The sequence below is a fragment of the Leguminivora glycinivorella genome, chromosome 9 (genome assembly GCF_023078275.1).
Source record: "Leguminivora glycinivorella isolate SPB_JAAS2020 chromosome 9, LegGlyc_1.1, whole genome shotgun sequence".
Classification (NCBI taxonomy): Eukaryota; Metazoa; Arthropoda; class Insecta; order Lepidoptera; family Tortricidae; genus Leguminivora; species Leguminivora glycinivorella.
Window position 1 is genome coordinate 5,934,818 of NC_062979.1, and position 17,925 is coordinate 5,952,742.

General features: G+C 37.3%; 1 protein-coding gene across 1 annotated transcript; it reads right to left on the reverse strand.

Annotated features, from left to right (window-relative positions):
- Positions 1-11,939: 11,939 nt before the first annotated feature.
- LOC125229821 lies at positions 11,940-12,518 on the reverse strand. The gene has a single exon (XM_048134762.1). The coding sequence runs from the start codon at positions 12,516-12,518 to the stop codon at positions 11,940-11,942; it is 579 nt and encodes a 192-aa protein (XP_047990719.1).
- Between the last annotated feature and the right edge of the window lie 5,407 nt (positions 12,519-17,925).

Sequence of the window (17,925 nt, forward strand, 5' to 3'; positions counted from 1 at the left end):
AAAACTGCACTGTCTTCATATAAAATAGTTGCCATGTTAAGCATTTTACGCAAAATCACAACAGTTACAAAAAAGTTATGTTCTAGTATTTTATGGCGAATTATGTGATGTACTATTTTATGTTGTGTATATTTAAATTTTGTCACAATTTTTGTTTTCTTTCAACCCCTTAATTGCCAAGAGTGGCACCGTGAGACTTTAGTGGTTTCATGTGCTCTGCCTGCCCCTTTATGGGATACAGGCGTGATTGCATGCATGTATTTCATGTAGTTAGGTCATCTCCGGTGGGCGGTCTTCAAGTGGCCAGTCTTTCCTCAGTTCATGTTGTGACCTGTAAGTCTCATTCAGAAGCCAAGTCGACCTGCCTATAGTTTCATCCCCTTTTTATGATTTATCTGCGTTTATTAGAATAAAAGTTCAAGTGAATGTTTACGGTTAAATCTGAGTAGTCATCAGTATCAGAAACCTATCAGTAGGTATGTTTTATTTCGTTTTCTGGTCCATAAATCAATTCAATGCTAATTTAATTTCAATGCAATTGCCTCGTGCCAGAATACATCAGATGCGTCGTTACGTTTTTATGAATGAACTATGATAACATTTAGATGCAAACAATGCATGTGTTAGTGGAAATATGGTCATAATTGTCTATTGTTGGACCCTCTACCCACGTCATATGAGGACCTTTGACTTGCCGGGTCTGCACCGACCGAACCCCGTGTTCGTGTGGCAACGCCTTCTTTACAGACCGTCAGCGTCATTGATGATGACATTGTCACAATTGTCATTGCAAACTCTATATAAAGTTGGCTTGGTAGAGTTAGATATTCGGTCGATAGAGTCCATAGGAGCTTTTATAAGTCGGGCTTCTCAGACAGGCCTCGATTGGTTGTAAGCCGCCAAAATTAAATACACGCCTGTGTTTAAATAAAATAAAATAAATAAATAAATATTGGGCACACCTTACACAGATCAACTTAGCCCCAAACTAAGCAAAGCTTGTACTATGGGTGCTAAGCGACGATATACATACGTAAATAGATAAATACATACTTATATACATAGAAAACATCCATGAATCAGGAACAAATATCTGTGGTCATCACCAGAGCCCGGAAAATCCATAGCAAAACAAAAGACTGTCGCAATCAAACTAAATGAAAATGAAAATGAAAATGAAATATTTATTTTTCAAGTAGGCATATTACAATGCGCATATGAACGTCAAATAAAGCTACGCCGGCTCTAACCCTACGCCTCAGCCTCGAGAAGATTTCAGTCCCCCCTCAGTTGGGAGGGGGGTATCCACTATGGGACCGGCAAGAAACTCGGCGGGCAACTTCTTTTCAAAACATTACATCTTATAACTAACATGCATTAAATAACAAGATACAATTTAACATGCAAAAGTATTCATCAAAGAATATGAACAGACTAGGTACTCTATGGAAATTAATTTCAATAAATTATATTATTGCTTAATAATACGTCGTTCTTCTTCAGAGAAAACATATCAAATTGTCACAGAAGAAAAAGATAATATGAATCTCAATATCATTAAATATGTAATTTACCTACACAACATAAAATATAAAATATTTGATGTGCTTTCTTATCTGAACTGTGTCCTCTATACATAATACAATTATTTTAATTGCTATTCGTTTTTTGTAGTTTCTGGTTCGGGCCATGCATGTTTGTCTGTCAAATAGTCCTCGACTCTGTAATAAGCCTTTAACATCAATGATTTTTTTAAGTAGTTCTTAAGAGCTGGGAGGGGTAATCTCAAAGCAGTGTCAGGTAACTTATTATAAAAATGAATGCATTGCCCAACAAATGACTTCTGTACTTTACGGACACGAAACTTCTTTATGGCAAGCTTATTTTTGTTTCTAGTATTATAATTATGGATATCAGAATTCTTAGTGAAACAGTCTAAATTCTTAACAACATAAATTATACTATCATAAATGTATTGGGAAGCTACAGTTAAGATATTAATTTCTTTGAAGAGTTCTCTTACTGATTCACGTGTTCCTAAGTTGTAAATAGAACGAATGGCTCTCTTTTGTAATACAAAGATAGTCTGTATGTCAGCTGCTTTGCCCCAAACCAGAATACCGTATGACATTACACTGTGAAAATAACTATGATACACTAGGCGAGCTGTCTCAACATTAGTCAGTTGCCTGATTCTCCTAACGGCGTATGCGGCTGAACTTAATTTGCTTGCTAGTTTCCTTATATGAGGACTCCATTGTAGATTTTTGTCCAATGTTAAGCCAAGGAACAGTGTTGTATCTACCATCTCTAAGCATTCATCATTCAAAAGTATTTTTGTATCGATTGGTTTAACATTCGGCAGAGAGAATCGAATACATTTGGTTTTCTTAGAATTAAGAAGTAAATTGTTGACAGTAAACCACTGCAGTACATCAGCTAACGTGCTATTAATTACATTGTAATCCGTAGATTTTCGGTCAACATTAAAAAGCAGTGATGTATCATCAGCAAAAAGTACTATTTCACAAAAGTTTTTTACTATACATGGCAAATCATTTATATAAACCAAAAACAGGAATGGACCTAAAATTGAGCCTTGTGGCACTCCTAATTGGACAACAGTCCCGCTAGAGCGAGTTTTACCGAGCGACTAGGGTGAGAAACATTTTTTTATCGATATCGATAGTTCTAAATATGAGAAGAAAATGGCCCACCAAATGAAAAAAAAAAATGTATAAATAATTATACAGGTACAGACAGATGAAATTTCTTCCTCGAAATCCACGTCAGTACACACAGCAGCACTTGCCATCTTATTGGGTTTGTTATAGTAATAGGAGTATATAATCATTAATTTTTCAACATTCTCTGGGAGAAGACTGTTTATCACTGTAAAGCCATTTATGTATACTAAATGAACGTTCGACTTCACTCGACGTCAAGGGAGCAAATTTATAAAACTCATTGTAGACTAGTTCAGGGTGATTGGTTATCCACGTTTTAATACGATCTTGCACATTACTCGTTTTAAATAGTTTTATATATCAACCACGTCCGTGTCAAAATATTTAAGATTTAAATAATAATTATCTACAGAGACACAACTTATATTTTATCACTGTCATACGCAATGAAATGACAATAATGACATTCAATGTCTTATGGAATATTAATTTTCTGCAGTGTCTATTATAAATTTACAATGAGGTTGATTAGATTACCTCTTTGTTACCCGACTACGGCCAAGCTAAAAGGAAAGGGTTATTACTTACTTAATATGCAGAAATATAAGTAACGTTGATAATATAGGTTACGTTGTATTTTAGATGAAATAATAACACATATAAAACAAACCCTTAACTTACTACTTGTTTTGCGTTTGGCGTGAATAATTATAAAATAACGTACGTACCTAAACATATCGGTATGATTTTTTTTAGACAAAACTTACTCGATATCGATAAAAAAATGTTTCTCACCCTAGTTTGATTGCGACAGTCTTTTGTTTTGCTATGGATTTTCCGGGCTCTGGTCATCACACAAATAAGTACCTAGGTACCTACTTCTCTTTGACATTAGTGGTCGTAACGTATAGTTACGTAGTGAGTGTTGCCAGGTTTAGGGTTTAGTGCGATAATAACACATTCGGTAGGTTTGCACCCGGCTACTCGGACCTCTGACACGGGTAATTGGAACGCGCCAAGTTATTAAGTTTAGGCGCCATATTGTTTAACACTAATTGCAGTAATTGATACGCTGATCACACATTTGAGATCGTATAATTTGAGGTGCCAATTTAATCTGAGTGCCTAATTAAGCTTAAAATAAAACTCACTACTATGGATTAACTGATTTTTCCTGTACAGAGAAGGTTACCTGTACTGAAAAACGTTATACGACACACGTGTGAAAATGAAATTCGTTTCGTAACTCGTATCGATAGCCGTTATCGCCGCTCGTTTCAGACCTCCTCTTTTTCGCATTTGTATCGTAATACACTAATTTAGTTTCCTTAATTTTTTCGTTTTAGTACATTAGATCATTTTATTTGTCAAGTATAGTATAGAATGAAGTGAAGAAATGGCATCTATTTCAATTGTTTTCGGAAACTTCTTAAAGCCCTGTTTTGCAGACGATGAGATAGCTATCACTGTAGAAGTGTAGATCATCATCCTCCTTGAGTTATCCCGGCATTTTCCACGGCTCATGGGAGCCTGGGGTCCACTTTGACAACTAATCCCAAGATTTGGCGTAGGCACTAGTTTTACGAAAGTGACTGCCATCTGACCTTCCAACCCGGAGGGTAACTAGGCCTTGTTCGAATTAGTCCAGTTTCCTTACGATGTTTTCCTTCACCGAAAAGCGACTGGCAAATCGTCGTGTGCCTGCTATACGGCCACAACTCAAAATTTTTAATTTTCTGGATTATTGCAGATTCGTATTCAAAATTGTTCAATTTACGAGGTCGTAATAAGGTTATTTCGAGAGCCATAGCAAAAAAGGTCCTTAAGAGCCTTTTTCTCACAAGTGGCCGTATGGAATTGACCATAAATTGTCAGAAGATTCCCTGCAATACGGCCACTTGCCAGTTTGTTCGCATGTAAACCGACCGACGGCCGTTTTGAGTTGTGGCTGTATAGCACACGTTTTAAATGTAAGTTTTGAGTTGCGTCCTAAAAACTTGAGTGATAATTGCGATAAATCCCTTTAATTATTGTGTCAAACAGTCAGTATCACACTTATTATTACAAAATTACCAGCCCGACGCCGAAACTACTACACAAAATGATTAAACAAATCTCAACTTTGTTTTCTTACAAGTGCAGTTCAACCTGTCTCATTACTAAGGTCATAATTATTTTTACCAGTCAGTACACGTTGTTCTCTACTTAAATTATTAAAAAACTAGACTTCAGATATTCAACGGCATTTGTCGAAAGTGTCTTAGTTGTCAAAGCGGACCCCAGGCTCCCATGAGCCGTGGCAAATGCCGGGATAACGCAAGGAGGATGATGATTTGTCGAAAGTGTCTTAAGATCAGCCCTTTTTCCGCTAAACTTGGTTATGGGGCACTCGAAGGCTATATGGTGCACCGTCGGATCTGGGTGGCCACACTATCACTCCACAGACTCGCACCATCCCCATCTGCACCACAAAGATGAGCAGTTTCCGATGCCTGCCCTGATACGGTTCAGCCGACACCAAACCTGTCGAGGCTCCTTAAATCACACCGGTCGGGCCCCAGTATCGAACTCGTACAGCTCTGTAGGAAGAGCTCTGGCTACCCAGTCCATTATCCATGCCTCTAAGGGCCTTGGTCTGAGAGCCTTTAGCGCGTCGAGGTCTCGGTGGATGGGTAAACTTGTGTCTGCTCGAATCTTGGCGATTTCACGAAATAGGCACTTTTCTCGGCGGAAGTTTAGAGGTAAAATATGAGTCAGCACCGGCAACCAGTGTGTGGGAGTTGGTTTTAGGCAGCCTCTGATGAGTCACATAGTGTGGTTCAGCTGGGCGTTACCTCGGTAGTATGGGTGCTGTTTAGCCACACTACACCGCTGAGCAGTACTCGGCAGAGGAGTAGACTAGGGATAGCGCGGTTGTCCGAAATGTTGCTTCGCTGGCACTCCAGGTAGTTCCAGTAAGCTTGTGAATGATGCTGTTCTGTGTATTGACCTTCGCAGAGGCTGGTCAGGTGTTCCTTGAAATTCAGGCTTCTATCCAGGGTGACACCAAGATACGTAAGCTACAAAGTTTTATTTGTTTCAATTTTAAATAATTAATATTATTTGGTAATGACGTAATATAATGTTGATGATTATAAGCTAGTTACACATAATTATTGCTATCGTTACTGTACTGTCAAAGTTCGTAAATAAAATTATTTTAACTATTTGGTGTTTTTGCATATATATTTGCATGATACCTTTATCGAATAATATCGTTTAATTTTGGACGCATCTCAAAATCATAAAAAAACGTTTCTGCAATACAGCCATAACTCTAAATACCTGTCTTTCAGGCATTGTATCTCAAAAAAAAGATTTTTTTTGCGAAAAGTGGCATGATCTTATGGAGGGTTATATCATTCCGAGTAAAAATAGCAAAATTTCAAATTCATAGACCTAAAACTCAAGAAGTAAGATCCTATTTATTTCTCGAAAAAATGTTTTTTTCAATTGTGGCCGTATAGAACACGACGAAATATCAAATGACATTTCGCACATAAGTGCCGAAAAAGTCATTGGTACGAGCTGAGGTTCGAACCCGCGGCCTACGGATCGAAAGTCGCACTCTCTTACCACTAGGCCTTCAGCGGTTTTGAAGTGTGGATATTAAAAAATAACCGTCCTATGAAAGTCTCTGAGCAACTCTTATTTAAAGGACTTTTGGGTCATAAAATGTAAATATTATTGTGACTTTACGTCTTCTCAGGCTATTTGCATAGAAGTGGAAGTTTAGGGAGTTTCAGCCTAATGTTATTACTTCGTGTTTTACTTTACTATCGAACTGGGGGCTATATTTATTATTTTTCAGTACAGATGGTGTTTTTTTTACGCACTAGTGCGAGAAGTGGTTCATTATATGCCAGGTCGAAACTTTGAAGGCTCATCTGTACTGAAATACGTCGTACGATACACGTGCAAAAAGGAAATTCGTACTTCCTTTTTTACGCACTTGTATTGTAATGTACTATTGTTTACAGAATGGCAACATGAGATTAAAGCATTAAATTTCTAAATACTGCGATAGAGACTTACATATTTTGGTAGGATTTTTGCATCTTTAGACTAAAAGTGTGAGTGACCCGTTAAAAATGTTGTCTTTGAAACCGGTCACTCACGTCATCATATCGTCTCGTGTGTACATAGGTAAAAAGTATAATAATAGTGCATTATAAATTCTATCGTTACTGACATTTCTACAGTATACATGTTATGTACAGTACAGCGTGTATCCATCAGCAGCGGCTGGTCCATACAAGCCGATTCCTACTGGCTTGTCTAAAGTTGATTACTAGTAAAGTACCTAATGTTAAGGTTGGTTTCTTTATGCTTTGGTGTTGCTTATCAGAAATTTTCACCAGCCGGCACTGGTATTCATACTAATATTATAAATGGGAAAGCAATTAATGAAATGTATTTATTTAAATCGTACAATTACAAACTTATCTCTCTACAGTATCTTAAAAGTCTAAAAATTACTTCACTATGGGAAAGTGTGTGTGTCTGTTTATTTGTCCGTCTTTCAGGAGTCCGTCTTTCAAAACGGAGCGACGAATTGGCGTGATTTTTAGGTGGAGATAGTTGAAGGCATAGAGAGTGACATAGGCTACGCTTTGTTTCTTTCTATCGCGAGCAAAGCCGCGGGTAAAAGCTAGTTGTAAATAGTTTTGATGATTCACGATCCATGTGTCGGTCAGTATATACCTAAAGTACTATCATCCCTTTCAATTCATAAAATAGGACGACTCTTTTTTTGCCAGATTGTAAGTCTAGTGGATCCAATTAAGTTAAGAAAATAGACAAAATAAAAAAGAAATACATAACACAAGAACCTTTTTAACCTTTCAAAATTACGCAAAAAGTCAACATTTATAACGATACTAATGTTGATTTTATTTAAATACTTTCATCTCTGTTTACTCCGCAAATTCGTTATACTAAGGTTGAATCCCTCTGTTTACTCCGCAAATCCCAGGGAATCCCGTGAAGTCGAGTAGGTGGAAAAATAATCAAGAGGATATTAGATCCAATTCATTTTTATAAGTAAATGTTTCCCTTCTTGCCGGAATACCTATATTTAACTGCAAATGTGAGATTTTCAATCAGGTAATATGCAATCAGGTGCCGTACTGAATGGCATTTCTGCGACGCGAAACGAAAACGAAACGCCGCGAAAGGTAGTTTGGCTCTGACGCGCCAATACGCACGAGCGATAGAGATAAATCTCTACGAGCGTTTCGTTTCGTGAAATTTTGTGCCAGTCGGCTACGCACCCAGGTACCACACTGTCGGATGTCATAGGCTACTTTACTTCAAGCTAATACATATTTTAAGGCTAACCTCCAACGTTTCAAGGCCGGCATTGTCCGCGTGGTCTCAGAGCACACTTTCTAAAGTTGACATCAACATCTTCTAGCTGTACCAGTTCCTTGAACTACCCGCACTTGGTCTGACTACCCACCTGGATATTTTGTCCATTAGGGATGTCAATGTCACCTTCTCCACTCACAATACTCACCATAGTCGGTTTTTCAACTTGAGATATTTGTTTAATTTTGCATAGTTATACGCAATTTTTAACACATTTGTATTAAAATCCTCATGATCTCAAGTCTACCTTGATCTTTATTCAAAAAGGAGAGCTTCAAGAGAAAGTTATTACTTAATAAACACCCTTGCCGTTTTTACACGGACTGAAATGTACCTAAACGTTAATGAGACAAGGCCCTACAAGCCTGGAGGCATCCAGTTAGCTTTTAAAAAGCTTTCCAAGCTTGCAGTGGAGGTAATATAGAGGCTTCATATATCAGTAGTATAACTGAATTCTATTTCCCGATACGTATTTGTATAATTTCATTTTCCGAATCGCTGTTAACCTAGCATACTTAATCGATAATCGTGCATTTTGTTATTTTTAGTTGCAGGTATATTTGCTTGTCACAGGCGATGTGATTTTAAATGTCATTCGTATTTTTTTTTTTTTTTTTTTTTTTATTAGGGTTCACCAACAGTGGCAACAATAACTTAATATAAAGAAACAAAAATTTTACAGCTTAATTGTGATTGCGCCACCAATTACAGGTGAACACAGCATGCATTAAAAAATCTACTCTATAAAAATTTTAATATGAGCTTAGAAATCTATACTAAAACTATAATCTATTTACAAAGTGATAAGTCAAATGGTAAGTATATATAAACTAAAACTAAAATCTAATATTTACAAAGTGGTAAGTCGAGAGTCAAGAGAAGCACTTCAATCGGGGACTGAAATAAGTTTCTTCCTAAAACTATACAAGCTGTCATGGTATATATCCAGCTGTTCATTGTGCTTGCTAAGTGTATTGTACAGGCGTGACATGCGAGGCACCGGTGAGTGAGAGCCAAGTTTGGTGCGACTGAAGCGTGTGCTGAATAGAGGGCAGGGGTAGCGAGGTGTGCGGGTTGGTACTCTAAGCGCAAACATACTTAACAGAGTGGGACAGTCTACTTCGTTATGAATTATTTTAAATAAGAATGTCATGTCAAGCACATCCCTCCTTTGTTCTAATGATAACATGTGGAACCGCTTAAGTCTATCTTTATAAGGTGTTAACTTTGACATTCTACATCGATATGCCAGGTGTTTAGTAAAACGTTTCTGCACGCGTTCGATTCTGTTGACATGGATCTTGTAAACAGGTGTCCAGACAACACAACCGTATTCCAGCTTACTTCTAACGAATGAGTTAAACAACGTTATCAGAGTTGAGTTGTTTTTAAATTCCTTCCCCGCTCTGAGTACAAATCCCAGCGCCCTAAATGATGCGTCAATCATGGTGTCTGTATGTTTATGAAACCGCAGTCTGCTGTCCAAAATAACGCCGAGATCCCTAATCTCAGTCACTTCCTGCATATGTTCGTTCAAGATTTTATAGTTTGTTCGCATCTCATTTCGTTTTCTGTGGAATTTAATGTGATAACATTTAGTAGGATTTAAATGCATTTTGTTGGTCGCACACCACTTCACCAAAGACGCTACATCGTCCTGCAGCTTATCAGCATCATCGGGGCCTCTAATGATTCTCGTGAGTTTTAAGTCATCGGCAAACAAGTATACATTAGAAGATTTAAACACGGATGTTACATCGTTGATGAAAATATTGAAAAATAGAGGTCCTAAGTTCGATCCTTGTGGTACTCCAGAAGACGCTATGAACTCATAAGACTGAGCGCCCTCGATAACCACAGTCGAAGGTCTGTCCTCTAGGTAAGATCGACACCAGTCATACAATGAGTTGCATATTCCAAAACGATGCAGCTTGTCCAACAGTATCTGATGATTGACCTTGTCGAATGCCTTCGAAAAATCCGTGTATACTGCATCAACTTGGTATCCCTTATCAACTGACTGAGTAACGTCTTCGATGAAGGTGCATAGGTTTGTGTTAGTTGACCTTTTTGGCATAAACCCATGTTGCAATGGTGATATATAGCTTTGAACATGATTAAAGATGTAAGGGTAAACTAACTGTTCAAAAACTTTAGCCGCTGTGCACAGAATAGAGATAGGTCGGTAGTTACAGACCAAACTGCGTTTCCCACTTTTGAATATAGGGACTATTCGAGCTTTTTTCCACTGCTCTGGAAATACCCCTGTTCTTAAAGACCAGTTGTATAAGATGGTCAGAGGCTCCGAAAGTGACTTAGCGCATTTTTTTAGAAATAGAGGCGGAATATTATCCGGTCCCGTACCTTTAGAAGTATCTAATTTTTTTAAACGAGCTTCAACTTCATCCCGCGTGAGTATTATGTCTGTTATTTCACTATCGGCAGTTAGTATGCTTGTGCGTAAGTCGTTACCGGGTTGTTCATGCTCATATACTGATGAAAAATGATCAGCAAATAAATTACAAATATCTCCGCGATTGTCTGCTTTTGTATCATTAAATTCCATTTTAGGAGGATACCTGGAACTATTACTACGCATTTTACTGATATGTGTCCAGAACATTTTTGGATTTTGATTTATTCTTCTTTCGATCTCTTTAATGTAAGTTTTGTAGCACTGCTTAATTAATTTTTCGCAGCTCTTTCGCAAGTATTCGAATTCAAGTTTGTCAAGTGGGTTCTTATATTTCTTAAACTTAGCATGGTACTTGTATTTTTGTTTGAGCATATGTTTTAAATTGGCGCTGTACCAAACAGGATAGGAATTATGCTTAAGTCTTTGTAATGGGATGTTTTCACAGATGATATTATGTACAACACTGTAAAACTTATCTACTGCCTCATCAGTATTGCTACAGGCTCTTAGTTCATCACCCCACACAATGTCGTTCAATGCCCCAAGTATTAAATCATAATCTGCCTTAAAATAGTTACGCTTGTATTGAGGTTCAGTTTTAAGATATTCAAGAGAAGACAAGTCTATTTTGAAGTCTAAAGGGGGGTGGTAACTATCTACATTCTTGATTGGAGTGGTACTTTCGGAAACCTCGACAATGTCAGAGTCACATATGAGGAGATCAAGAATTCTGTCCTTTGAGTTGATGACGCCATTGTACTGCTTCATATTATATGAGGACATAAAGTCAACTAAGGTGCTCTTTATTATACAATTGCTATAATTATCGGGTATTTTACACAATTCTCCATCTGAGGCACTCCATACTATGCCACTCAGATTGAAGTCACCTGCAATAAAAGTATACGTGCTTGGTGTCTCTAGAGCTGCAGTGGCTTGGTCAATAAACCTATCTAAGCTATTTTTTGTAACCGGTGGGGGTAAATACACTGCGCATAATTTAAGAGTTTCAATTTTTTTGTTGTTTTTCAGTTCTACAGTGATCCACAAGTCCTCTCCATCGCTCTCCCATTCATGTACCCTTCTTGAGATCAATTTACTGGAAACCGCAACCAACACTCCTCCCCCCATTGATTTTGATTTACCAATTGATGCAGTTTCCCTGTCACGCCTATACACAATATAATCACTATTGAAAAGTTCAGAGTCAAATATACTTTCGTTAAGCCATGTTTCCGTAAGTATTATGATGTCATAATTACAGTTCAGTGCCCATTGACGTGCCTCGGGGATACTTGATCTAAGGCCTCTGACATTTTGATAAAAGCAAGTCAAAACCATAGAAAAGGGAATACAAATAGACAAATTCAGTACTTAATTAATTAAATCGAACTAACTTAAGACTATATTACAAGACAGCAACGAGTCTATACAATCTTCTGCAGGTCTTCCAAGCTTTTAATGCAAATGTACTCCGATGTTTCCGTTTTTCGCAGGAAGACTCGTCCCTGCTGGGTCCATTTGTACCCCTTGTCCCTTTTCACCTGTCTAGCTGCAGCTTGTATAGATTTATTCTTTGGTGAAAGATGTTCCGCAACATAGACAGGCTTCTTGTCACCACCTATGCCCAGGTGCCCAGTGTGAAGTTTCTCTTTGGGATTCGCCTTATTGAATTTGACCACTTGGGCTAAAAACTGATCTCTGATTCTCGGAGAGCCAAATTTGACAACTACTGATCTAGGTCGCGTGCTCTCTTGATTTTTCTTTGCAACTCTCGTACACAGATGTATGTCCTGGTCAGTAACTTCGCATGCTATTGTTCTGCCAATTTGTTTCACGACTGTGAGCAAGTTCTCGCTTCGGTGCTCCGGAATGCAGTGTAATTCAATGTTACTGGCCCTGTTGTGCTGTTCAGTGATGTCTAGCCTGGTCGTAAGGTCCGCAACGTATGACAGAGTAGGTCTGTTCTGGATTAGTCCTTTAGGGTTATGTACTCGTAAATCCATTTCTAGTTTTATTTTTGTTATTGCCAGTTCAACACTCTACTCTATTCATAATGTAGCGTTGCTATCATAGAGGAAGGTTACTTGAACTCAACAACGGTGCGGAGTGACGTTCGGCAACGCGCACCGCTGAAGCAGCCCGTTGCAGGCGGGTTGTATACTTGGATGCGATTGACGACCGGTCTGGCCTAGCGCGTAGTGACCCTACCTGCTACGCCGCGGTCCCGGGTTCGAATCCCGGTAAGACCATTTATCTGTGTGATGAGCATAGATATTTGTTCCTGAGTCTGTTACATATATAGTTGTCTGGGTAACCACAACACAAGCCTTCTTGAGCTTACCATGGGGCTCAGTCAATCTGTGTAAGAATGTCCTATAATATTTATTTATTTATTTATTTATTTATTATTGACATAGTATTCAAAAACCGGTCATCGGCCTATAATATAAAGTCAACTTACTGCTTATTATTCGTCTGTAACGCAACTCGCAGTAACGGAAACAGAATTTACAGAATCTGTTACAACGAGCAGCTTTCATAATTAAATTTCCCGCTGAAATGTTTATGTGAGCTTAAATTAATTTCGCTTTTTTATAACTGTCGCTATTTATCTGCATTTCTGTGCTTCTGAATGGCCGGCTTTATATTATATAAGAAAATATGAAAAAAAGATTCTGTAAAAAAAAACGTGAGTGACCGGTAGTATCTGAACAAGTCACTCACGAAAATATATTAGCAAAATATTTGAAAAACCTCATATTGACATATACTTATGTCTTATTACTTAATAAAAAAAAAAAAAAAAGTTTTTTTCATGCATAAGGTAATCGACAAAGTGGAATCTTTTACTTCCTCTAGATAGTCTAGATTGTGATATTAAAGTTAAACCTTGTAAGTTACTGGAAGAATCTGTTTTTGGACTTAGGTATTTTGATATTTTTCTATCCATTTTCTTATTGTCTTTGAATTTCTGTTATAACAAGGTTATCGAATGTAACAAGTGAGTACCGAAAGGGTTCTTGAAATCCACTAGAAATAATGACATAGCGACTAGCGACGAAACAAAGCATACGTCTACACGCAACTATGGGAACAAATCAAATTATTTTTAACAAATATTTTTATTTGTGTTTTAAGAAGTCAAACTACTGTATATAAATTAAAAATCGAAATAAGATTTCATATATTTAAAAAATACGTCTATGAAGAATTTGTAAGTATACGAACATTTATATTACAGGAGTTATTAGTAAACATCAAATTCTAGTTAATACATAAATAAATAAATATTATGGGACATTCTTACACAGATTGACTGAGTCCCACGGAAAGCTCAAGAAGGCTTGTGTTGTGGGTACTCAGACAACGATATATATAATCTATAAATACTTTTATATACGTTCCGTTGACCAATCGGCGCGCGGTGCGCAGCGTTCATTGAGAAGCCGTCTCCACACCGTCCGTACAGCCAACGCCTAACGAACTCTGGTACCCTGGTAGCAACATCTCAAAATGTCCACCGAAAACAACATGTCGATTTGTATGGAGGAAGGAGAGAGGGGCGAATATTCGTCGCCTGATTACGTCACACAACGACAGCCAGGTAGACACACAAATGAACTCAGTTACATCGCGACCGGCGGGCTGGAGGACTTCAGAATGGAAATGCGCCAGCTGATAACCTCTTACAGAAACCAGCAAACGGCTGAACTCCGGGATATCTCGAATACCCTTAAAGAGATCAAAAACACAAATGTAAGTATAGAGGCCTCTATTGCAGACTTAAGCAGACAAAACACAGAAATCACAAAACGAATGGAATAAGAAACACAAGTTACTACCATATAATCCTAAATATAAAACTAAAAGAAATATAATTAACGTAGCAATAACTTCACATACTCGCACATACTTTGCAAGCTCACAATTTAATACAAAATCCTCATACCTCTATAATAAAATCAACAGAGAACTTGACATTCACTCAAAATCATATCACGAATGTAAATCGCTTATCACCAAGTGGCTTAAAAGTAAGACGTATGAAGAGACGGAGGATATGTTACGACCGCCATACTAGGAAGCACACACTCACACACACACACACACACACACACACACACACGCCCACACACACACACACACACACACACACACACACACACACACGCGCGCGCATACTCGCATGTACCTTGAGTTGATAGTGTTTTAAGTATTGAATTGTTATTATATCATAATGTTTTGTACTTATATACCCATATGTTTAAATACTATTATGTTTAGGTTCTAGCTGTTCTTATTTAGCTTAATTAGTTTATATACATAAAATAATTATACCTTCTACAAAATGTATAATTCATAATATTAAGGGAAGAGCGGTGCCTCCCAACACAGGCATTTATTTGCTTACCGGGTGGCTCCATCCCCCGTATCATGTAGTATGTACGTTTCACAAATAAATAATTTTTGATTAAAAAAAAAAAAAAAAAAAAAAAAAAAATACATAGAAAACATTCATGACTCAGGAACACATATCTGTGCTCATCACACAAATAAATGCCCTTACCGGGATTCGAACCCGGGACCGCGGCGTAGCAGGCAGGGTCACTACGCGCTAGGCCAGACCAGTCGTAATAATAATAATAGCCATAACGTGTTTTTATTGGAATCATTGGTGTCTGTGTTCACTTACTCTTTACTTTCTGTCAGTATCAGAATCTGTCGCGCGTCGCGCCAATCATGTGCAAGCATTGCAGGAAGAAATAAGCGAAGAGTCTCAGTATCGCCGATAAGTTATCTACAGTGGTTAAGCAGTTCCTCTATTAGCAGTTAGAAAAACATACATTTACGCAATCGAAAGACATACAGACATACACTTGTATATCTCTGTGTATTTTCCAATTAGAGTATCACACTCGCAAGTTTAAAAAGCAAAAGATGCAACGAAAACCTCCACACTACCATTTCAAGTTCTACGCAGATGCGTAAAAGTTTAAATTCGCTTGAAAACGTTTTGACTTAGTGCGTTTCACATGTCATAGCCACGTGACCTATTTTGTACACGTTTAGCGATATAGCTGTATGTGTGTAGAGGTATGTTTGCTAGGCTAGATGGTATTAATTGAATAAAAGCGACACGAAATTGCTTGTGACTCTTTAACCGCGAAATAGTTTTGGAATTGAAAAACTGGAAAAAGATTGAACATTATTATAATGGTCACACTCACATTTTTCAAATGTGTCTTAGGTCTGTAGTAACATTAGGGGTAGGTGCCGTAGAAGCGTCTTTGGGATATGGGTTAAATTGTGGCGTAGGCGAAAAAGACTGGCAACCTGTCCCTGCTTCAAAATTTCGTTTCCTTTCAACCCCTTACTTGTCAAGAGTGGCACCGAAACTTGAGCAGTTTCATGTGCTCTGCCTACCGCTTATTAAAAATTTCTTTTATTAACGTTTCATATCAACTTACCGATTACATTTTGTATAAGAAAAGAAGGCATATATTTTTATTATGGAACAAGAAAAGTAGGACTGCCATAGGTATGAAAGACGCCAAGGCCCAAGGTAAGGTAGGGCAATGCAATGTCGCTGATAAAATTATAGCAGTTTCACTGCACAAACAAAAACATGCATCGATCGCTGGTATAAAGAAATCTTTGACGTCATGTGTCGTTATTGTTATTACAGTTCACAAACATCTTTACAAACCAATATTTCAAATAAATACACGCGGGCTTATTGTCATTGTATTAGACACGTATGCATTTTTGATTTGTTTGTCATCTGGGCTTATAAATATATTATGTTTTTTTTGTACCGTACCCACTATAAAACTTCCTGACACTTGAGAAACCAACGTAAAACAAGATATATTTATTGACTACCGTAATTATAAAACTTATCCTATTTTCAAACAAATGAGATAACTTGCTTGACTACGTTTGTACTAAATATGGAAAACTGTGCTTACAACCACCGTCGGTCTCTTAAGACTTTAATAAAAGTATAGGTAAAATTATTGCTGGACTACCCAAAGATTAACTTGCAAAATAAACGTGAAATTTAAACGAAAGCTACAACAAATATATGACAAACATTACTGAGCGACAGACAGACTAATTAATCCAAAGATACGTGACACGCAAACGCGTCCCTTTTGTGGGTGGAGTCAAAGAAATTGTTATGTGTACAGTGTTTAGTCAATCATTTACGGGGTGACTATAATTTACTTTACAGTACATAATGGTGCTATGCTACTTTACCGCCCTAGGCGCAAAGTACTACTACCTTCCTACTTATTTTATGTTCCTATGTAGAATAAGTCGTGAAGAGAACGGAATTTTCCTATGCAAAAAACGTAAAATCATAAAAATTGTCACTTGGCTCAATATACTTAAGAGGTAGGTAGGCCCTCATGTACCACCCTAATATGTTACCATAGTACATTCCTGACAATCTAATATGTGTTAGTACTGTCCCGGCCGGTATCAGGACCAAAGGGACTTATTTTCAATCGACACGAGATACGAATACCCTCTTCTCATATGACATTTTACAACTCATATGGCCATTTCAATTTTTGACATAGATGCTTAATGAGCTCATTATCTAACTAGTACTGTAACATAGCGCCTTATGTACTGTAAATATTATTCCCCTGTTTTCCGGGCGGGGTGGTAAACAAGTCACACCTTCGTTTGTGCGGGTTTTAACGAGATTTATTACCACAGAGTCAATTACGAGGCGCCAAATCCAAATAACTTTCGCTAATTCACTTCAAATTATACTTTTCCTTGCAATTTTCATGTTAAATTACACGGAGTAAAAACCGTTTTTGGAAGGCAAGTAACAGAGAGTTAAGCCGTTTTGGATGTAATCAGGAAATACTGTGATTTGAATTGAAATAAACAACTTTTCCAAATTCACTAAGCATACGACCATAGATTACTCCTAATAGATACTCGTTACTTTAATGGTTGTTAACTATTTAGTATAGGAAAAGTCGCGCTTTAATTTTTAGTCAAACAAATACTAGCTTGGGGTTTGTTATTTATGTATCCCTACATAAATGTTTTTATTATGATTTTTTCAGGGTTCCGCAGTTTATTGAAACTGAGAAACCTTACTTATGGGTCAAAAATGTTCAGGAAAATCGCCTTCTATCTATGCATATTACGATAGTTAAGTATTAATTAGGTACATTTTTCCACATACATAGATAATTTTTAAAATTTGACAATAAAAATAAAATACGAAAATTAAGCTAATAAACCTGTTAAAATAAATGTAGGTACAACTAGGTCTAGGTACCTACCACAGTGCCATTAACAATAAATTGGCACTGACGACTATGACATATTTGGTAGAATATTTAAATCTCACTCGTACATGTTTTTTATTACTTTCGAGCG

What these genes read in the sequence shown, in the direction of transcription:
- LOC125229821 (XM_048134762.1), bottom strand. Translation starts at nt 12,518, where the DNA reads ATGGATTTACGAGTACATAACCCTAAAGGACTAATCCAGAACAGACCT.